Genomic DNA, 24,081 nt, shown 5'->3' with positions numbered 1-24,081 from the left:
TGCAACCTCCACCTCCTGGGTTCAAGTGATTCTCCTGTCTCAGCCCCCGGAGTAGCCGGGGCTACAGGTGCATGCCACCATGCCCAGCTAATTTTTTGTATTTTTAGTAGAGACAGGATTTCACCATGTTGGCCAAGCTGGTCTCGACCTGACCTCAGATGATCCACCCACCTCAGCCTCCCAAAGTGCTTCGATTACAGGCATGAGCCACCATGCCCGGCCTAATCTGGCTAAAATTTAATGTCACAGAATTAGGGTTAGGGTTAGAGAGAACTCTAATCTTTCAAAGGATGGATACACTGAAAACCATGGTTTTTGTTTTGATTTGTTGAGGAACTATATGCTTCTGTCAGATTTATTCAGTTTTGTTACGTTTTGGAGATATTTAGATTAATGATTAGGATAAATGATAGCTATCGAAGGTTCACAGATTATTAGCACAGGAAGGGCATTATCCCTGTCAACTCTCAACTGGGTTCATGAATCCTTGTAATAAATCCTTGGTGCATGTTTGTTCACATTTGCTTTATCACTTGCAGTGACTTGAAGTCACAACCTAGGTGAGGGGATAGCTTCAGATTTTTAGAAAGCATCTTTGTGGTAATGTATAAATATTTCATGTAAAATACTTTAGAATAATGTAGACATGGGTGATTAAATCTGTATAAGTAATCAAATTGTGTAACTATATATCATGAAATGTAAATTGTTTCTAAAAGTAATCATAACAAGCTCCCCATAACATTAATGGAACTGTTTTGCCCATCAGAGACTTAATGTTAAGAACTGTAAATTCAGGCTGGGTGCCATGGTTCACGTCTGTAATGCCAGCACTTTGGGAGGCCAAGGTGGGAGGATCACGTGAACCCAGGAATTCAAAATCAGTCTGGGCAACATAGCAAGACCCCATCTCTTAAAAAAAATTAGTCTCGGTGAAACTGAGACCTTGTCTCTTTAAAAAAAAAAAGAAAACAAAACCATAAATTCAAGGCTAGTTTTGCCAGATGTCACTTAGTTTGTGTACTTATAGGGAAAGATTTAACTTTTTTTTTTTGCTCTCATGCTCTTTTAGATAAATGAAATAAACACAGAAATTAACCAGCTGATTGAAAAGAAAATGATGAGAAATGAGCCCATTGAAGGCAATCTCTCACTGTATAGGCAACAGGTAAGAACATTCTTTTGGCTCACATATTTAGATCTGTAAGCATATTCGTGAACCACTGGCTGTGTTATCTATAGTCTTAAAGTGAGAAAGAAGTAGAGAATAAATGTTGTTCTGTCACTGCTAATCTCCAGAATATATCAAAGAATTAGTGGAAAAGCCACAAAAGATGCTTATTCAAGTTTGAAATTTGATACCCCTAATAATGCTTAGTTTCCTCAGCATGTACAAACTGTGGTAATAGAGCTATTTGTGTTTGTATCTGTGACTGTGGAATTTATTTTTAAAATGAAAACTTACCTTAGGTGGTATAAGTAAAAACATTTATAATTTTTAATGAGTTAATAAAAGTATGCTTTTTCAGGTTTAAAGTTAGTTTGCAAGTGTAGAATAAATTAAATTTTAGTTCTAAAGCATTTATTATTTTATCCACAACTAAATTGTCACTTAGTTTTGAGGGTACTTACCTTGTTTTATATTTCTATAAAAGATTGAAATGAAGGCCATGGCTTATCTGAAAAGAACCCAGGTGGGAGGATTTTAGTGTGAAAAGCATTCTATAACCACAGAAAATACTAAGCTACATAACAAAGCATTATTTAAGGACATTAGAATTTTTTAAAACCTTTATAATGGAAAATTTCGATCAATTACAAAGGTAGAGGCAAATTGTTCAATAAACGCTCATGTTTCCCTGAGCTACAGGGTTCATGGCCATTCTTGTTTCCTCTATACTACCAACCCCAACTGTATTATTTTGAAGCATATCTTAGAGTTCGTCATATCATTACATCTATAAATGTTTAAGAATATATATCTAGCTGGGCGTGGTGGCTCATGCCTGTAATCCCAGCACTTTGGGAGGTTGAGGCGGGCGGATCACGAGGTCAGGAGATCGAGACCATGGTGAAACCCCGTCTCTACTAAAAATACAAAAAATGAGCTGGGCGTGGTGGCGGGCGCCTGTAGTCCCAGCTACTCGGGAGGCTGAGGCAAGAGAATGGCGCAAACCCGGGAGGCGGAGCTTACAGTGAGCCGAGATTGTGCCACTGCACTCCAGCCTGGGTGACAGAGCGAGACTCCATCTCAAAAAAAAAAATAATAATAATATATATCTAAAAGATAAAGGCGTTTTAACTTAATCATAACATACCACATCTGAAAATTTTAATAATTCCTTAATATGAGAAAATACTTGGTCAGCCAGGAAATCGGTGACATTTCCTTGTCTCTTTTTCAATTGAGATCCATATAGGATTCATATATTGCATTTGGCTGATTTTTTTTTTTTTTTTTTGGCTGTCACCTATCTGTCCTAGAAAGTATGTCTCTTTTAATCCATATGTTCTCTTCTCACCAATTTATCTATTTAGTGCTTTCTGGCAATATATGTGTTGACAAAACTGGTTCATTTTTCCCATGATATTTCCAACAGTTTGTATTTTACTGATTGCAACCCTATGGTGTTGTTTTACCATGTTCATTTGTTTCCTGTATTTCCTATAAATTAGAACTAGGAGCTTGAACAGATTCTGGTTTGATATTTTTTTGGCAAGAAAACTTTCTAGGTGGTATTACGTACTTTTATTTGGAAGTGATAATGCTTGGTTGTCTCTTAATTGTGACATGAGCAGCCACTCACTATCATTGCTCATTGCTTATCCATTCACTTTATTATAAATTATAAAATGTTCATATTTTGATTCCCTCTTCATTTATTAGCTGGACTACTTTTTTTTTTTTTTTCTTTTTTTTTTTTTTGAGATGGAGCCTTGCTCTGTCACCCAGGCTGGAGTTTAATGGCGCAATCTCGGCTCACTGCAACCTCCGCCTCCCAGGTTCAAGCAATTCCCTGCCTCATCCTTCCAAGTAGCTGGGATTACAGGTGCCCGCCACCACGGTCAGCTAATTTTTGTTTGTTTATTAGAGACAGGGTTTCACCATCTTGGCCAGGCTGGTCTTGAACTCCTGACTTCGTGATCCACCTGCCTCGGCCTCCCAAATTGCTGGGATTACAGGCGTGAGCCACTGCACCCAGCCCTGGAATACTTTTATAAAAAGAAAACCTCTCATCAACTATTTGGTTGTTCTGAGTTATAGTTCATATAGGATAGGCAGGGTACATGCTTGGTTTTTATCATCATTTATCAGTTTTCATAATGAATTTGTTTCTTCTAACTCATTTGCATCCTCCAACAGTGAAGTGATCAATTAGGGCTATTTTTTGTTGTTTTTTGTTTAATCTCATTATGATATCATTATGAATCCTAGATATCATCATATAAGTTTTTTTTTTTTTTTGAGACGGAGTCTCGCTCTGTCGCCCAGGCTGGAGTGCAGTGGCCGGATCTCAGCTCACTGTAAGCTCCGCCTCCCGGGTCCACGCCATTCTCCTGCCTCAGCCTCCCGAGTAGCTGGGACTACAGGCGCTGCCATCTCGCCCGGCTAATTTTTTGTATTTTTTTTTTTTTTTTTTTGAGACGGAGTCTTGCTCTGCCACCCAGGCTGGAGTGCAGTGGCCGGATCTCAGCTCACTGCAAGCTCCGCCTCCCGGGTTCACGCCATTCTCCTGTCTCAGCCTCCTGAGTAGCTGGGACTACAGGCGCCCGCCTCATCGCCCGGCTAGTTTTTTGTATTTTTTAGTAGAGACGGGGTTTCACCGTATTAGCCAGGATGGTCTCGATCTCCTGACCTCATGATCCGCCCGTCTCGGCCTCCCAAAGTGCTGGGATTACAGGCTTGAGCCACCGCGCCCGGCCAATTTTTTGTATTTTTTAAGTGGAGACGGGGTTTCACTGTGTTAGCCAGGATGGTCTCGACCTCCTGACCTTGTGATCCGCCCGCCTCGGCCTCCCAAAGTGCTGGGATTACAGGCTTGAGCCACCGCGCCTGGCCTATCATATAAGTTTTAAACAGTGTCCTTAATGATGCTCAAATTGTCCCAGTTTTGGCTAATGGGAGGCTTTTCAAGTTAACTTTTGAGTTCTTTTCAGATTCTAGTGGCCTTTGATAATTTCCTTGCTTTCTGCATTATTTAAGACATTTCTAGGCTCATCGTTTGCATTTCCTACTCTAGACCTGGAATTAGAGTTTCTTCCGTGAAGCTGATTTGTTTTAGCAGGAAATGATATTTAGAAACTGAAATAGGAAAAGTTTCCTTGTCCCCATCGCAGGGCATGCGACAGGGGGAGTGGCTCGCTTCTTCAGTGCCCCATTGCTCAAACCTCTAGGGGAGCATATAGACAGGCAGGTTGTGGGACTCTGTCCCCACTGCAGTGTCTAGGGGTGAATGTTTACAGCTGAAGCCCCAGTGGGCGTGTGTTACAGTGTGCTCTTTTTGTTTAACCATCCATAGGTAGCTTGTGTTAGTCAGCTCAATTAGACCCTTACCTTATCACAAGGACAGAGGGCTTTCTGTATCCTGGGTTTCTTGTCTTGGTGTCCTGAAGAATCTGATCACATGTGGGCTTGGAGAATGGGTGTAAGGTTTTATTGAGTGGAAGTAGCTTTCAGCTTATAGGGGAGCCCGAAGGGAGATGGTTTTCCCCTGGAGTCAGGCCGCCAAGTGGCTTGACTCTTCTTTGACCACCCTGACTCTTCTCCCACCACCCTGACTCTTCTCCCACTGCCCCATCCTAACTCTGCGTCGTTCTGCCAATCAATGGCCTAGGTCAGTCAGTGGCCTGCCGGTGCCTGTCAGTGTCTCTAGGTGTCAAGCCACTTGTGTCTTCTTCAGCCAGTCTACTTCTCTTGATGTCCAGCCACTTGTGTGTCTGCCTGCTAGGGTCTTGGGGGTTTTTATAGGCACAGGATGGGGGCATGACAGACTAGGGTGGTCTTGGGGCATGGCAGACCAGGATGGTCTTGGGAAATGCAATATTTGAGCATGAAGGCAAGAGTGCCTATCCTCACCTAGGTCCATGGGGACAGACCTGGGGGTGGAGCCCTCACCAGGGACCATGCCCTCCTTTACCCAGCACTTCCCTGCCCCACTTCTGTTTCAAAACCACAGTCTGGGTGTTGGGAGTTCTCACTGATTTTTTCTTTTCTTTTCTTTTTGAGACAGAGTCTCGCTTTGTCGCCCAGCCTGGAGTGCAATCGCATGATCTTGGCTCACTGCAACCTCTGCCTCCTGGGTTCAAGCGATTCTCCTGCCTCAGCCTCCCAAATAGCTGGGATTACAGGCACGTGCCACCACGTCCGGCTAATTTTGTATTTTTAGTAGAAACAGGGTTTCACCATGTTGGTCAGGCTGGTCTTGAACTCCTGACCTCAAGTGATCCACCTGCCTTGGCCTCCCAAAGTGCTGGAATTGCAGGTGTGAGCCACCGCACCCGGCTATGTTTTTAGGTAGCCATTGTTTTTAGGTCTTTTCAGTGGACCAGGCTAGGAGGTATTTCTTTCTCTTTTTTTTTTTCATAAAGTACACCATCAGTGCATACTGATCCTTCCAGTTTGGATTCAGGACTACTTGGTTTTACTTAGTCTCATCAATATCGCATCTTTTTCCTTATCCCACGTTGAAAGTCTTGCTTCTTGGTAACATCAACATAATTTAATTCATCATTTGCTTTTGTCCAGTGGAACCGACATAATTTATCATTTGTATAATATTAATCCACATTTTACACAGAGCAGTCTCAGAATAAAAGTACCAGTAATACCATCAAGAGACTGGGCGTGGTGGCTCACGCCTGTAATCCCAGCACTTTGGGAGGCCGAAGTGGGTGGATCACAAGGTCAGGAAATTGAGACCATCCTGGCTAACATGGTGAAACCCCGTCTCTACTAAAAAACACACAAAAAATTAGCCAGGCGTGGTGGCGGGTGCCTGTAGTCCCAGCTACTCAGGGGGCTGAGGCAGGAGAATGGCGTGAACCTAGGAGGCAGAGCTTGCAGTGAGCCAAGATCACACCACTGCATTCCGGCCTAGGCGACAGAGCGAGACTGTCTCAAAAAAAAAAAAAAACCATCAAGAATATGATTACTACTGAAAATTGGTTTTTAGTTCATTTTGTCCTTGGGGTATATATTCAGAGACGTTTCTAGCATCTATCCCTGTGCTTCTACCCTATTCTTTCCTTCCTGCATAGGTTATTTTTTAAATTTCACACTTTATTATTCCATTAGAAATATTATATAGATGTATATACTCATATCTCACTTCTTAGGGAAAGAAGAACATATTAAACACACTTTTCTTCTCAATGCATTTTTTTTCTTCTTAACAGTATATGCTGGTGACCATTCCATAGTAGAAAACCTTTTATTCCTTTTTAAAAATAACTTGATTGAGATATAATTCACATACCATACAATTTACCCATTTAAAGTGTACACTTCAGTGGTATTTTAGCGTATTTATAGAGTTTGTGCAAACATCACCATGATCAATTTTAGAACCATTTTATCACCCCTAAAATAAACCCCAAACCCATTAGCACCCACTTTCCATTTCTCCCCTAAACCCCCAATTTCAACTGATTTGAGACCAAATCAGTCTCTATAGATTTGCCTGTCATGCACATTTCATATAAATGGAATATTTTAATATATTATTCCTTCTTTCACTTAGCATAACATTTTTAAAGTCCATCCATGTTGTAGTATATATATCAGTACATCATTCCTTTTTATTGCTGAATAATACTCCACTGTATAGCTACATCATATTTTGTTTGTCCATTCATTGGTTAATGGACATTTAGGTTATTTTCACTTTTTGGCTATTATGAGTAATGCTACTATGAACATTCTTATACAAGTTTTTGTGTGGATATATGGGATTTTAAAATTATTTTCTAAATTGACAAATACAAATTGTTTATGTTTATGGTATGCAACCTGATGTTTTGAAATCATGGAGTGATTAAATCAAACTAATAAATATATGCATTACCTCACATACTAATTTTTTTGTGGTGAGAACATTTAACATCTATCCTCTTAACAATTTTCAAGTGTAAGATACATTAACTATAATTATATTATACAAAGATCTCTTGAATTTATTCCCCCAACTGAAATTTTGTATCCTTTGACCAGTATCTTTCCAATCTGTATACTTCCCTAATCCCCTGAAAGCCACCATTTTACTCTTTTGCTTCCATGAGTTCAGCTTTTTAAGATTCCTCATATGAATGAGATCATGCAGTATTTGTCTTTCTGTGCCTGGCTTATTTCATTTAACATAGTGGCCTTCAGCCTCATCCATGTTGTTGTAAATGACAGGATTTCCTTCTTTTTGAAGGCTGAATAGTATTCCATTTTGCATATACCATGTTTTCTTTTCTTTTCTTTTTTTTTTTTTTTTGAGACGGAGTCTCGCTCTGTCGCCCAGGCTGGAGTCTGGAGTGCGGTGGCCGGATCTCAGCTCACTGCAAGCTCCGCCTCCCGGGTTCCCGCCATTCTCCTGCCTCAGCCTCCGGAGTAGCTGGGACTACAGGCGCCCGCCACCGCGCCCAGCTAGTTTTTTGTATTTTTTTAGTAGAGACGGGGTTTCACCGTATTAGCCAGGATGGTCTCGATCTCCTGACCTCATGATCCGCCCGTCTCGGCCTCCCAAAGTGCTGGGATTACAGGCTTGAGCCACTGCGCCCGGCCACCATGTTTTCTTTATGTATTCATTCACTGATGGATACATGGGTTGATTCCGTATGTTGGCCATTAAAATTAATGCTGCAATGACAATGTAAATGCAGATAGCTCTTCAATATAGTGATTTTTAGTTCCCTTGGATATATACACACTAGTGGAATTGCTGGCTTATATACTAGTTCTATTTTTAATTTTTGAGGAACCTCCATACTGTTTTCTATAATGACTATACTAATTTACGTTCCCATCCACAGTGTACCAGAGTTCCCTTTTCTTCACATCCTCACCACCACTTGTTATCTTGTGTCGTTTTGATAATAGCTATTTTAACAGTTACGAGGTGATAGCTCATTTTAAAATTTACATTTCCTTGATGATTAGGGATGCTGAGCATTTTTTCATATACCCGTTGGCCATTTGTATGTCTTTAATAAATGTCTCTTTAGGTTCTTTGCCCATTGTTTAATCAGGTTATCTATTTTTTTTATATGAGTTGAGTTCCTTATATATTTTAGATATTAACCCCATTTTTGAATTGGGTTATTTGGTTTTTTGTTGTTGGGTTTTAGGAGTTCTCTGTATATTCTGGATTTTTTTTTTCTTAGAGATAGGGTCTCACTCTGTTGCCCAGGCTGGAGTGTGCCATCATAGTTCACTGCAGCCTTGAACTCCTGGGCCCAAGTGATTCTCCCTCTTCAGCCTCCCACGTAGCTGAGACTCCAGGTACCTGCCACTGCACCTGGCTAATTTTCTGTGGAGATGGGATCTTCCTACAGTGCCCAGTCTGGTCTTCAGTCCCTTCAAGAGATCCTCCCGCCTGGGCCTCCCAAAGTACTGGGATTATAAGCATCAGCCACTATGCCTGGCTTATTCAGGATGTTAATCCCTTATCAGATACATGACTTGCAAATATTTTCTCCCATTCTGTGTGTTGCCTTTTTACTCTGTTGTCAGTGTCTTTTGATGCACAAAAGTTTTAAATTCTCATGAAGTCCAATTTGTCTAATTTTTTCTTTTGTTGCCTGTGCTTTTGATGTCATATCCAAGAAATCATTGCTAAATCCAGTGTTGTGAAACATTTACCCTATGTTTCCTTCTAACAGTCTTATGCTGTTCCCTAACAGTAATGCTGGCCTCAGAGAATGAGTTAGGAAGTTATGCTACTCTTCAACTTATTGGAAAAGTTTGAGAAGGATTTGGTGTTTGTTATTTTTTACTTTTTTATTTTTGAGACCAAGTTTCACTCTTGTTGCCCAGGCTAGAGTGCAATGGCGTGATCTCGGCTCACCCCAACCTCCGCCTCCCAGATTCAAGCAATTCTACTGCCTCAGCCTCCTGAGTAGCTAGGATTACAGGCATGCACCACCACGCCAGTTAATTTTGTATTTTTAGTAGAGACAGAGTTTCTCCATGGCTCTACTAAAGGTCAGGGTGGTCTCGAACTCTCGACCTCAGGTGATCCACCCGCCACGGCCTCCCAAAGTGCTGGGATTACAGGTGTGAGCCACTGCGCCCACCCTGGTATTCGTTAATTTAAGTGTTGGGTGGAATTCACCAGTGAGGCCATCAGGTCCAGGGCTTTTCTTTGTTGGGAGATTTTTTTTTTTTTAGACGGAGTCTTGCTCTGTCACCTAGGCTGGAATGCAGTGGCGCAATTTCAGCTCACTGCAACCTCTGCCTCCTGGGATGAAGCAAATTCTCTGCCTCAGCCTCCCAAGTAGCTGAGATTACAGGCCACCACCCTTAGCTAATTTTTCTGTATTTTTAGTAGAGATAGGGTTTTACCATCTTGGCCAGGCTGGTCTTGAACTCCTGACCTTGTGATACACCCACCTTGGCCTCCCAAAGTGCTGGGATTACAGAGCTTGCAATGAGCTGAGATCATGCCATTGCACTCCAGTCCGGGCAACAGTGCGAGACTCCCATCTAAAAAAAAAAACGTATTTTTGGCCGGGTGCGGTGACTCACGCCTGTAATCCTAGCACTTTGGGAGGTTGAGGCAGGCAGATCACATGAGACCAGGAGTTTGAGACCAGCCTGGCCAACATGGTGAAACCCTGTCTCTGTTAAAAATACAAAAATTAGCCAGGCATGATGGTACATGTCTGTAATCCCAGCTACTCGGGAGGCTGAGATGGAAAAATCGACCCTGGGAGGCAGAGGTTGCAGTGAGCCAAGATCATGCCTCTGTATTACAGCCTGGGTGACAGAGGAAGACTCTGCCTCACAAAAAAAAAAAAAAAAAAGAAAGAAAAAGAAAGAAAAAATGTATTTTTAATTTCCACAAGTTTGTTAATTTACCAGTTTTGTTTCTGTTAATGATTTCGAACTTCATCCCATTGTAGTCAAATAAGATACTCTGTATGATATCTATCTTTTAAAATCTACTGAAACATTTTTTTTTTTTTTTGGACACAGTCTCACTCTGTCACCCAGGCTGGAGTGCAGTGGCGAGATCTCAGCCTCTATATGTCTCAGTTTTCTATATGTCTGCTAGATCTAGTTGGTTTATTTTGTTGTTTAAGTCCTGTATTTTCTAACTTATATTCTGCTTGTTCTATCCATTATTGAGACTGAATGCTGAAGTCTCAAACTATTATTATACAATTGTCTTTTTCTGTGTTCAATTCTGTCAGTTTTAGCTTCATATATTTTGATGGTCTGTCATTAGATGTGAAAATGTTTATAATTGCTTATAATCTTGCTGTATTGAACCTTTTATTAATAATGTCCTTCTTTGTCTCTTGTACTCTTAAAATTTAAAGTTATTTCATCTGATATTAATATAGTCACCCTGTTGTCTTTTGTTTATTATTTGAATGAAATATCTTTTTCTGTCCTTTCACTTTCAATTTAGTTATGTCTTTGGATCTAAAATGAGTCTCCTGTAGACAGCATTACTTGGATCATGTGGTTTCTTGGGGGGCTTTTTTTGAGACGGAGTTTCACTCTTGTTGCCCAGGCTGGAGTGCAATGGCATGATCTCAGCTCACTGCAACTTCTGCCTCCCTGGTTCAAACGATTCTCCTGCATCAGCCTCCTGAGTAGCTGGGATTACAGGTGCTTGCCACCACGCCCAGCTAATTTTTTGTATTTTCAGTAGAGACGGGATTTCACCATGTTGACCAGGCTGGTCTTGAACTCCTGACCTCAGGTGATCTGCCCGCTTCGGCCTCCCAAAGTTCTGGGATTACAGGCATGAGCCACCGTGCCCGGCATGGATCACATGTTTTTTATCCATTCTGCCAATCACTGTCTTTTCATTGGATAGTCAATCTATTTATATTTAAAGTGATTACTGATAAACAGCAACTTCTGTCATTTTGCTATTTGCTTTCTATATGCATTATAGCTTTTTTGTCCCTCATTTCCTGCTTTACTGTCTTTTGTGTTTAGTTGATTTTTTATGGTGAAATGTTTAAATTCCTTTCTCCTTTCCTTTGTGTATATTCTATAGCTATTTTCTTTGTGGTTACCATGGGGATTACATCCTAAAGTTCTATCACTGTGATTTGAATTTATACAAATTTAACTTCAATAACATATAAAAACTCTGCTCATTACAGCTACATCCCCACCCCTTTCAGTTGTTCATGTCACAAAATGACGTCTTTACACATTGTGTGCCCAAAAACATAAACTAATAACTCTTTTAAATGTGTTAATCTCTTAAATTATATACAAAACAAAATGTGGGGTTATAAACCAAAATTACAGTAATGCTAGCCATTCAGCTATTAATAATTGTGTTGTTTTAAATGTATAGTCTCTTAAATTATGTAGAGAACGAAAAGTGGATTTACAGACCATTGTTACACTAGTACTAGCTTTCATAATTGCTCATGTATTTGCCTTTATTGAGATCTTTCTTTCTTATACAGCTTTGAGTTACTTCCTAGTATCTTTTCACTTTACCTTGCAGGACTTATTTGAGCATTTCTTCCAAGGCAAGTGTAGTTTTAACAAAGTCTCGGGGCCGGGTGCGGTGGCTCACGCCTGTAATCCCAGCACTTTGGGAGGCCGAGGCAGGCAGATCATGTGGTCAGGAGTTTGAGACCAGCCTGGCCAATGTGGTGAAACTCCGTCTCTACCAAAAAAAAACAAAACTTAGCCTGGAGTGGTGGCGTGCGCCTATAGTTGTAGCTACTTGGGAGGCTGAGGCAAGAGAATTGCTTGAACCTGGGAGGCAGAGGTTGCAGTGAGCCAAGATCATGCCATTGCACTTCAGCTTGGGCAACAGAATGAGACCCTGTCTCAATAAATAAATAAATAATCATAATAATAAAAGGCCTTAGAACAGAAAAGAAAGGAAGTGCACTTGGAAGAGACCCAAGCAGGCACATGAAGTTTAAAGAAAGACGGTCAAGCACCAACAGTTTGATTTTAATGTGTCTCAGTGTGTGTCTCTTTCAGTTCATCTTTCTTGGAGTTTATTCTGCTTCTTAGATGTTTATATTTATATTTAATCAAATTGATGAAGTTTTCATACATTATTTCTTCATATATTCTGTCTGTCCCTTTCTCTTTGTCTTTTTTTTCTGGGACTCCCACAGTGCATATACTGGCCTACTTAATGGTATCCCACATGTTCCTTAGGCTCTGTTCACTTTTCTTCAATATTTTTCTCTTTCTATTTCTCAGACTTGATAATTTCCATTGACCTGTCTTCAAGTTCATGGATTCTTTTGTCTGCCTTCCCAAATCTGCCTTTGAATCCCTCTAGTGAATTTTTAATTTCAATATTGTACTTTTTAGCTCCAAGATTTCTTTTTCCTTTCTCTTTAGGTTTTCTCTGTATTGGCATTTCCATTTTGTTAATACATCGTTTTCTTGATGTTCTCCACATCTCCATGAGTTCTTTGAGCATCTTTAAGACAGTAGTTTTAAAGTCCTTATCTAGTTGATATGCCATCAGGTCTCTTTCAGAGAACTTCTATTGATTCATTTTTTTCCTCTGTTTTTATTTTTATTTTATTTATTTATTTTTTTTTTGAGACAGAGTCTCACTCCATTGTCCAGGTGGAGTGCAGTGGCACGATCTTAGCTCACTGCAACCTCCACCTCCTGGGTTCATGCAGTTCTCCTGCCTCAGCCTCCTGAGTAGCTGGGATTACAGGCTAATACAAAAATTAGCCATCACACCTGGCTAATTTTTGTATTTTTAGTAGAGACAGGTTTCACTATGTTGGCTAGACTGATCTTGGAACTCCTGACCTCAAGTGATCCAACTGCTTTGGCCTCCCAAAGTGGTAGGATTACAGACATGAGCCACCGTGCCTGGTCTGTTTTCAAATTTTTTAAACAATTTTATTCTAAAAAATAGAAACAGGGTGTCATTATGCTGCTCAAACTGGTTTCAAACTCCTGGCCTCAAGGGATCCTTCTGCCTTAGCCTCCCAAAGTGTTGGGATTATAGGTATGAGCCACTGTGCCTGGCCTCATATTTTTCCTTTAGATGTATCATATTTTATTGTTTCTTTTTATGCTTTGTGACTTTTTTGGTTGAAAAGTGGACATTGGAATCTCATACTGCAGTAACTCTGGAAATTAGGTTCTCTCTTTTCCCAGGGGTTTACTGTTTTTTTGTTATTGTTTTTGTTTTTTTGATTGGTGTAGACTAGGCCAAAGAATAGGCTGAAGTGTAAAGTTAAGATAGGGTGAGCACAGTGGCTTATGCCTACAATCTCAGCACTTTGGGAGGCCAAGATGAGTGGTTGAGCTCAAGAGCTTGAGACTAACCTGGGCAACATGGCAAGACCCTGTCTCTACTAAAAATACAGAAATATAGCTTGGTGTGGTGGTGTGTACCTGTGGTCTCAGCTACTCAGGAGGCTGTGGTGGGCAGATTGCTTGAGCCTGGTAGGCGGAGGTTGCAGTGAACCAAGATTGGGCCACTGCACTCCAGCCTGAGTGACAGAGCCAGACCCTGTCTCAAAAAAAAAAAAAAAATTATCTCAGGTCTTTTCTGAGCCATTGCATTTCTCTGGACATGTGTGGTCACTTTCTAAATTTTCCCATATATGCAGTTGCTTTTTAATGTCTTAGTCTTAAATGTCTGGGTTCCAAAAGGGGAGAATGAGAAAAATTAAAGGGACAGAAAAAAGGATCCAGACCTATAAATCCTCTAGAAGTCACTTCAGTCAGAAGGGGAAGGACTTGCAATAATGGTAGAAGATGCAAAACAATGGCCTCCCTCTCTTTGTCTGCACCTTTGTGATCAGAAGTAGCACTCAGGTCACAGATGCCCAGTATTGGAGGACTAGGTCCTTTCTGTTCACTCTTGCTCCAGCAAGCTGTGTGCACGCTGCACCAGGAACATGTGTTTGGGGCGGGGGGTGGGAGATGAAACCTGCTACTGTGCTAAGGGCTGAAATTGATTGAAATTAGCCTCACTTTGCTGTCCAAGCTTTCCACTGGATGTTGCAAGCACTCAGTATTCCAACAATTACACTGGTAGAATCCGTGTGTTGTAATTATTTTGGAATACCAGAGCAATTGTTCACTAGGTGAGGAGACAGATTTCAGGTGCTTCCTACTCCACCACCCTCTCAGAATCTCGCCTCCTCAAACAGTTTCGAAACTAAAAGTAAAATTTATGCCTACATATTGTATTAGTCAGGGTTATCCTAATCAACCATATATCCTATTGGTTAGTCAGAACTAATAGGATATAGGTATATATAAAAGAGAGTTTATTACGGAGAATTGGCTCACACAATTACAAGGCAAAGTCATGATAGACCATCTGCAAGCTGGAGAAAGAGAAAATCCAGTAGTGGCTCAGTCCAAAGCCAAAAGCCTCAAGGCCAGGGAAGACAACAGTGTAGCCTTCAGCGTGCAGCCGAAAGGCCAAGAGCCCAAGGAGGCTGTTGGTGTAAGTCTCAAAAGCTGAAAAACCTGGAGTCTGATATCCAAGGACAGTAGGAGAGGAAGCATCCAACATGTGAAGAACAAAGAGAGCCAGTAGACTCAGCAAGCAAAGCTATCCTACCTTCCTCTCCCTGCCTTGTTCTAGCAGCACTGGCAGCTGATTGGACGGTGCCCACCACATTGAGAGTGGGTCTTTGTCTCCCAGTCCACTGACTCAAATGTCAGTCTCCTCTAGCAACACCCTCACAGACACACCCAGAAAAAATGCTTTACCAGCCACCTAGACATCCGTCAATCCAGTCAAGTTGACACCTAATATTAACCATCACACATATTTACTTTCATTTTTGCTTTTATAAATGAGGGCTTTTCTTTCCTTATGTCTTCCGACTGATTTTGTCTATGAAAGCTATTGATTTGGTTTCTATAGTTTTTCTATTGATTCTTTTGGACACATAATTATATATAACATGCAAATTCCAATTTTTCCTGTCAAATTTTTATGCTTCTAACTGCTTTCTCATGTCTATTAGCTAATACTTTCAACACAGTAATTAAACTGTAGTAAAGGTAGTGGGCTTTTTTTTCTTGTTCCTGAGTTTAGTGGGAAATACTCTCATATTTTTCTATTAAATAAGATCCTGGTTTGGGAAATGAAGTTTATATTTATTTTATGTTACTTATTTTATTATTGAAGTATACCATCAATTCTTACACAGTTTGGTGTTCTATCATTCCTTCTTCACCACTTTTTTTTTTTTTTCCTCTCTTTTGAGATGGAGTCTCACTCTGTCACCCAGGCTGGAGTGCAGTGGTACAATCTTGGCTCACTGCAGCCTCCGCCTCCCACGTTCAAGGAATTCTCCTGCCTCAGCCTCTCAAGTGTTTGGGACTACAGGTACACGTCACCATGCCTGGCTAATTTTTGTATTTTTAGTAGAAACAGGGTTTCACCATGTTGGCCAGGCTAGTCTTGAATTCCTGACCTCAGGTAATCCGCCCTCCTTGGCCTCCAAAGTGCTGGGATTACAGGCGTGAGCCACCATGCCTGACCCACTTTTTTTTTTTTTTTTTTTTTTTTGCTTTGAGACAGGATCTCTGTCACCCAGGCTAGAGTACAGTATGTGATCATGGCTCACTGTAGCCTCAACCTCTTAAACTCAAATGATCCTCGCATCTCAGCCTGCCAAGTAGCTGGGACCACAGGTGTGCATCACCACACCCAGCTATTTTTCTTTTATTATTATTTTTTTTCAGAGTCGGGGTCTCACTATGTTGCCTAGGCTGGTCTTGAACTCCTGGGCTCAAGTGATCCTCCCACCTTGACCACCCAAAGTTCTGGGATTACAGACGTGAGCTACTGCACCCAGCCTCCTTCATTGTTTAAGCTAGAATAGTTCTATGGAGTGAAACATTCCTTCATCATCACCTGTCTTTTCATTTTTTTAAAAAAAGGACAATAGAATTTTTTTAAGGATTTGTGCTAGAGATTTCGCTCCCCTGTCATATTTTCTTGAAAAATTATTTGTATCCTTTCTCTTAAGACAGATTGGCTAATGTTTTTCTTAAACTAGTATACCTATGGTTCATTTAAGGAAATCTCCCAAGAGTTATTAGCTAATATAAAATGCTACTAAGAGTAGCCATTTGCATTTTGTAAACATTTGCCTAATTCTGGTGAGTCAGATGTTTGAGTCTGAACCTGCATTTTATTTATTAGAATGGCCATATATAATAGATGTTAAAAGTATGGATATTGAATTTAGTAAGATGACCCGTGTTGTAGTTTTGAGAATGAAGCATTTTTTTTCTTCCAATAAAGGGAAACCCACCATGTAAAAATACAGTAGACTTGGTGTTACCTTCTATTGACTTGAACTAGGATGTATTTTCATTAGCATTTGAGTGTTATCTGAGGAGGCTTTAATATTTTTCTTTTCCTTCTTTTTTTTTTTTTTTTTTTTTTTTTCGAGACAGAGTCTTGCTCTGTCACCCAGGCTGGAGCCCAGTGGCGTGATCTCGGTTTACTGCAACCTCCATCTCCCAGGTTCAAGGGATTCTCCTGCCTCAGCCTCCTGAGTAACTGGGATTACAGGCACACACCACCACACCCGGCTAATTTTTGTATTTTTAGTAGAGATGGGGTTTCACCATGTTGGTCAGGCTGGTCTCAAACTCCTGACCTCGTGATCCGCCTGCCTTGGCCTCCCAAAGTACTGGGATTACAGATTTGAGCCACTGTACCTGGCCTAATATTTTTCTTATTAGCACGTTTTTGTTTCTCTGCTGATATGTCTTACATTTTCAGAGCTTTGTCTTCCGAAGTGTTTGTAGGTTGGTGTTTAATATACATTGTATATTCATATTCAGTATAATTGGTGATGATAAGTAGTAGGGCAAGGAGTATTGGTTAGGAGAGGCCAAGCTGATATTGAAAATATAACTTGGTAAAATCTAAAAAGTAGATAATTTCACAAGATAATGGGAAGCTGTTTGTATATCTTATTATACATTCATATTTAATGCTCAATCAGGCATCTATCATTTCCCATAAAAAAGAAGCCAAAGCTGAAGAACTTCAGGAGGCCAAGGAGAAGTTAGCCAGCCTAGAGAGAGAAGCATCAGTAAAGAGAAATCAGACCCGTGAATTTGATGGTACTGAAGTTTTAAAGGGAGATGAGGTAAGCTGAACCATTTCATGGGACAAGGGTATAAGTATTGTTTTTAATGTGAAACTATTAGTGTGTTTGACTTTCTTAGTTTGAATGTTAATATTGGGAAGTTAATCTTATTTTATAAAACTTATTTAAAACTGAATAGTCTTTTTGCAATAATACCGAGATTTTTTTTTCTTTTTCTTTTTCTTTTCTTTTTGAGATGGAGTTTTACTCTTGTCACCCAGGCTGGAGTGTGATGGCGGGATCTCTGCTCACTGCAACCTCCACCTACCGGGTTCAAGTGATTCTTCTGTCTCAGCCTCCCACATAGCTGGGATTACAGAGATGCCTGCTACCACGCCCAGCTAATTTTTGTGTTTTTAGTAGAGACAGGGTTTTACCATGTTGGCCAGGCTGGTCTCGAACTCCCGACCTTGGATGATCCGCCTGCCTTGGCCTCCCAAAGTGCTGGGATTACAGGCATGAGCCATCACACCCGGCCATACTGAGAATTTCTTGATGTAAAATGGCAGATATGTTAGTGATTTTACAAGATACTGTATTCCAAATTTTCACTTTTTTTGTGTTTTTTTTTTTTTTTTTTGGAGATGGAGTCTTGCTCCGTCACCCAGGCTGGAGTGCAGTGGCATGATCTTGGCTCACTGCATCACCGCCTTCTGGGTTCAAGTGATTCTCCTACCTCAGCCTCGTGAGTAGCTGGGATTACAGGTGGATGCCACCACACCTGGCTAATTTTTGTATTTTTAGTAGAGATGGGCTTTCACCATGTTGGTCAGGCTGGCAGACTCCTGATCTCATGATCCACCCGCCTCAGCCTTCCAAAGTGCTGGGATTACAGGTGTCAGCCACCGTGCCTGGCCCCAAATTTTCATTTCTTAATTAAGTGAATTTATATTGGATTTAATTATTTATAAATATTAAATTATAAAAGTGAAAAACATTAGTAGCAAACAGATAATACAGAAATCTATATTTGTTGGTAAATGTATTTCCATAAAGGGTTAAGACAATATCATTAAGTTATTTTGTCAGTAATGTATACTTGTCTGGTGGGACTGACATGATTAAAATGACCTCATCATAGAGGCTTACAAGTTTAAAAAAATACAATTGTATCTCACATTGCTATATACTTTAAATTTTGAACAATGCTTTAACAGCTTTTGTTTCATTTATCCTTCTGTCAGACTCATAAGATTAGTAGGACAAATAATATTTTTTTATAGATGGCTAAACCCAAGCACCAAAAATGTAATTTTCCATCCTCTTTTCATAAAATTAGCCCAGGAATGAATGAATACATGAAGTCAAATATCTTAGCTTGGTGCTTTTTTAGCAAAATAAAGTGATAGGTCATATTTTAATTCCTAAACATTGTCTGGACTTTACCAATTTTTACAGGCTTTTAAATTTTGTATTAGCTACTAGATCTCAGCAAAAGCTACTGTGGAAAGCTACTCTTGTCCAAACCTCGTTTTTGACTTTGAAAAGTTATTGAATCCATACTGTTACAAATTGGCATGAACCTTCACTGTGCCAAACAAATGAATTGTTCCCATAGTACCACTTTTCTCTGTGGTACTTCTCCTTGTACCCTCCCAATGTGCCTTTTAGCTTGTTGGGGAAGTAGTAGAGTCAGGAAGTCAACATGTGATTGAAAAATTCCCTTGGCTTTTAACATCCACTTCCAAATTGTTTTAAGACATGGGAGTGTTTTAAACGATATTTGGAAGTCAACAGTGTATGCTTCATGACATCCTTGCTGTCTGGAGGAAAAAACAAAAGATTAATTATGCAGCAATTTCACTTTATAAGAGAGTATGCCACCTCCTGGCATTTTTATCTTTTTTTAAGAAAATGCTGCCTAAATGACAAAAAATACTAATTGTTATGGCTGTATTTGGCATAAATAGTACTTATAATTCATATTAGATGTTCCCTCTGTGCAAATGTGAGGGAAAAAACCTAGTGCCAAGTTATTAGTCCTTTTTTTTTTGAGACGGAGTCTCGCTCTGTCGCCCAGGCTGGAGTGCAGTGGCCAGATCTCAGCTCACTGCAAGCTCCGCCTCCCGGGTTCACGCCATTCTCCTGCCTCAGCCTCCCAAGTAGCTGGGACTACAGGTGCCCGCCACCTCACCTGGCTAGTTTTTTTTTGTATTTTTTAGTAGAGATGGGGTTTCACCATGTTAGCCAGGATGGTCTCCATCTCCTGACCTTGTGATCCGCCCGTCTTGGCCTCCCAAAGTGCTGGGATTACAGGCGTGAGCCACCGCGCCTGGCCTATTAGTCTTTATTTTTGAGAAATCAAGGTGAACAGGAGAAGGATCTAATGACAGGAAGAAAAAGCATTCTTTTTTTTTTTTAAGGGGAAAAAGATAGCATTTGGAAATGATAATTTTTGAACAATATCTGGTCGGAAACAGAACAAATCAAGTAAGGTATTTGGCAGTTACCTAAAAGAACAGAAGGTATTGGGGAACATTAAGCATAATTTTATAAAGAACAAATCTTGGTATACCAATTTTATTTTCTACTTTGATAAAGTGATAGGCCATATGGACAAAATAAAAGAAGTTTCTTATATTTAAAAATATATAATACAGTTGGAAGTATAATTCACTGAGGTGCCTAATTTGGTATCACATGGTTCACTGAGGTTTCTGGTTTGATATCACATAGTAATCTCCAAAAAGTTATGTCCTTTGCCCCCATCTGTTAACACAGTTGGTGAGAAGGTATTGATAATTAGTGGCATGGTGTTTGGAAAGAACACTATGCCAGGAATCACACGCAAAATAAGGGGGAATCACGTTTATTGAGCACTTTTTATACAAAGCTCTATGCCAGGTACTTAGCAAACAGATACTTTTTTACTTCTTATAAAAGGTGTTGTTATCATTTCCCTTTCACAGTTGAGTGATGCTCAAGGAGACTGCAGTTTCACACAGCTAGTAAGTGGCCAAGCTAAAACCCAGGACCTCTCCAAGGTCTGTTGACCTTGAACAAATTACTTGACCTCCCTGAGGCCTCTCTGTCTGTAAAATGGGGCTGATTACTCTTTATTATCTCTGGGAAAGGCACATGAAATAATAGATGCTAAAAAAAAAAAAAAAAAAAAAAAAAAAAAAAAAAAAAAAAAATAATAGATGCTAAAGCTTCTGAGAAACTCAAAGGTTCAGTCAACATATAACACCTGGCATCTGAAAGTAATCATTCCCATGGGTGGTATGTTACTATGTGTGTGAGAGGCAGCACAGTGGAGTGGTTAAGAGTGGCTCTACAACTTGGTTGTTTGAGTGCAAATCCTGGTTTTGCCGCTTACCAGATGAATGACCTTGGATGAGTTCCTTACCCTCTTTATGCTCAGCTGTAAAATGTGAATGTTTGTAGGATATAACTTCTAAAATTATTTTGAGGATTAATTGAACATGCTTAGAACAGCACTAGGCACATAGTAAATGCTCAGTGTGTTAGTTCTTAGTATTTGTATATTTTTGTTATTCACTTGGATGAAGAATTTGAAAGCTAGAAATATAGTTTACAGCTTAAAAGGTGAAACTAGTATTTCTCAGACTGGGAGCAATTTAGTGGAAATAAATATGAAATAGTTTCTGTTTAGGAATAAATAATTTACACAAATTTAAGATAGAATAAGATAGCACTAATGAGAGTAATTTTAGCTGCCATTCTCTGAGCAGTTACTGCATGGTCAGTCTTGAGGGCTTAAAAAATACAGCTTTAGTGATGGTTATACAGCAACGTGAATGTACTTAAAGCCACAGAACTGTATACTTAAAAATGGTTAAAGCGATAAGTTTTATGTTATCTCACAATATACCCTAATTCATCCTCTTGGAAAGCCTCTGAAGTAAATATTACCTCCATTTTGTAACCTAAGAAACAGAGACATTGAAATAATTTGCCCAAAGTCACACAGTTAGCAGGTAAGAGAATATTGCCATCAAATGTGAATCCTGAAATTTACCCATTCCAGTAGTGCCTTGGAGACGGCACCATTAGAATGGGTAAATTTTAGGATTCATATTTGACTCTAAAGAGGACTACACTGTGAACAATCATTAATTGGAAGTGTTTATTTGCGGGAAATTATATGACAGCCATTTGTCTGGATGTAAAACTTTATTCCTTGATTGTCCATATGTAGTTGTTTGATTGATCTTATCTTGGAAAAATTTAGGAACATAACATGTTAATAAACATAAATGTAGCAAGTTCTAGACGTATACAGTGATACAGTGATTTATATTCTTTTGTCATTTTCTTTTTAGAGGTCCATTAGCAGTTTTTAGTTTGGTGGTGAAGTATACATTTTGATGCTTCCTACTGCCATTAAAGTTAATATTCCAGATGTTACATACTGTCTAGGAGTTTTAGCTCTTCTGATTGCAGATGCTACAGACATTTTTTCTTTACTAGGCCTTTTTATTAGTATTTCATTGGTTTTCCTTATTAGTAAAAGATGAAGTTTCTAGAATTACTTTCCCTCCATTGTACTTTATCATTTTAACATTTTATTTTCATAAAGTAAGACAATACACAGGAATAAGCACAGGCATGTATTTATCTCTTATTCTGCCAGAGTCCTGACATAAGTAGGAATTGCTTGAACAGTTGAAATGATCTTCTCAGTGATAAAAGATACATTTTCCTACCCATCCGGTCAATCTTGATTTCTTTCTCTTCATACCAGTATTTGGAAGATGATAGAAACTACACTCTATCACTATGACTATGATAGAAACTACACTCTATCACTATGACTATCACTATGACTACATTTAGTTTAGCGATTACACCCTGCTAATGTAACTGAAAATAAATAGTAATGAATATTTTACTGTTTTTATATCTCAAAGGTTTTTATATTGGATTTTAAGTATATCTTAATATAAATCTGGTTGAATTGATAGTCTCAAAATATTTTGATTGCTGTCATCTCTGAGGAAGTGTACACACAAAAAATGCCATGGAGATTTGCCCTTTATCCTAATTTGTTTGTTATTATCAATACTTTAGATAAATAATAATTTTTTAAATTATGCAATTATAATGTGCCAGATATCATACTAGTCTTCTTATATACATTATTCTCATTTATGTCATTGTACAACTCTGTAAGTATAATTTTTTTTTTATTTAAGTTTCTTTTTTTTTTTTTTTTTTCCAGAGACAGGATCTCACTCTGTCACCCAGGCTGGAGTGCAGTGGTGTGATCATGGCTCACTGCAGCCTGAAACTCCTAGGCTCAAGTGATCCTCCCACCTCAGCCTCCTGAGAAGCTTGGACTACAAGCATGAGCCACCATGCCCAGCTAATTTTTTTTTTCTTTTGTTTTGTTTTATTTTGTAGAGATGTGGTCTCACTGTGTTTTCCAGGCTGGTCTTAAACTCCTGGCCTCAAGCAGTCCTCCCACTTCAACCTCCTGAAGTGGTAGAATTACAGGCATGAGCCTGCGCCTGGCTGTAATTACTATTCCCAGTTTTTACAGATAAAGGACCTGAGACATACAAGCTGACTTGCCTGACACCCCATTTCTTGTAAGTAGTAGAACCAGGAGTTGGATTTAGCAGTCTGGCTGTAGAGCCATCAATAGTTTGCATATGACAAAAAGCTGGAAGAAATAGTCAACCTGAAACACATGATGGAATTATAGTTCAGAATCATCTTGGTAGATAGAGGCACTGTGCTTAAACAAAATGCCATAAATGGGATTATAATAAATATAATGTGGTAGAATTCAGGTTTTGTTTGCCAATTCAACACATCATCTATTACTAACGCAGCTTTAAAAAAGGCATAAATGATTATACTACATTAATTTTTAAAAAGTATCCTTTTTATGGTCTAATTATGCCCGGAGTATTATTTCATATTTTTGACTTCATGTTTTAAGAGACAGTCATGCCAAAGTCCCATATGAGGGTGACTAAAATGGATGAAAAGTCTGGAAACTTTCATATCAATAATTGATTATGTATTAACTGAAACAAAAGACTAGAGAAAGACACAGTGGGAATTGATTATGTATTAAGGAATAAAAGACTGAAGAACAACATAATAAATAGTTAAAGGATTATGAAAAAGATGGTGTTCGGAAAAAAATTAACATGCAGGCCTGAGACTGCTATCCCTAGAAAGGTCTGCTTGCAAAGTTGGCCCTTGGCTGGCATCTGGGGGAACTTGGTTCTTGGATGGATTCCTGCCATTCGCTGATAAGAGTGGCTCACCTTGCCTAAAGTATATGAAGAGTGTGGTTTATGTCGAGCTCCTGCTTGCCTTTCCTTCCTCCATCTCTCTCTCCCTCCCTCCCTCCCTCCCTCCCTTCCTCCCTCCCTTCCTTCATTCCTTCCTCCCTTCCTTCTCTCTCTCTCTCTCTCTCTTTTCTCTCTCTCTCTCTCTCTGTCTCTCTCTCTCCTCTTCCTGGACTATTGGTACAGGGTAGGCAGAATGTGCCTAGATGATCAGCTCCTAGTAAAAACCCTGGGAACTAAGTCTCCAGTGAGCCTCCCTGATCATTTCATGTGTGTTGTTACAACTCATCGCTGGAGGAATTAATTATGCCCTCTGTGACTGCAGTGGGAGACAACTTTTAGAAGTTTGCACCTGGTTTCCTCCAGATTTCACCCCATGTGCCTTTTCCCTCTGCTGATTCTGCTTGGTATTCAGTGTAATAAATCATAGCCAAGAGTATGACTGTATGCTTTGAGTCCTCCCAGTGAATCACTGAATCTAGAGATGGTCTTGGGGACC

General features: G+C 39.6%; 1 protein-coding gene across 6 annotated transcripts in view; it reads left to right on the top strand.

Annotated features, from left to right (window-relative positions):
* Positions 1–24,081, top strand: part of IFT81 (intraflagellar transport 81) — a 95,582-nt gene that overhangs the window by 22,612 nt on the left and 48,889 nt on the right. For 4 of the 6 annotated variants that reach the window (XM_010379271.2, XM_030939877.1, XM_030939879.1 and 1 more), the window contains 2 exons: positions 1,073–1,168; positions 17,167–17,313. In XM_010379271.2, coding sequence (XP_010377573.2) covers positions 1,073–1,168; positions 17,167–17,313 — 243 coding nt within the window. Of the gene's footprint in view, positions 1–1,072; positions 1,169–17,166; positions 17,314–22,498; positions 23,823–24,081 lie in introns of those variants that run through there. The other 2 variants (XM_010379294.2, XM_030939878.1) reach the window with 2 other exon arrangements.

This window comes from Rhinopithecus roxellana, chromosome 10 (genome assembly GCF_007565055.1).
Source record: "Rhinopithecus roxellana isolate Shanxi Qingling chromosome 10, ASM756505v1, whole genome shotgun sequence".
Taxonomy (NCBI): domain Eukaryota; kingdom Metazoa; phylum Chordata; class Mammalia; order Primates; family Cercopithecidae; genus Rhinopithecus; species Rhinopithecus roxellana.
Note: the sequence above shows the minus strand (reverse complement) of the source record. Positions and strands in the feature narration are given on the sequence as shown.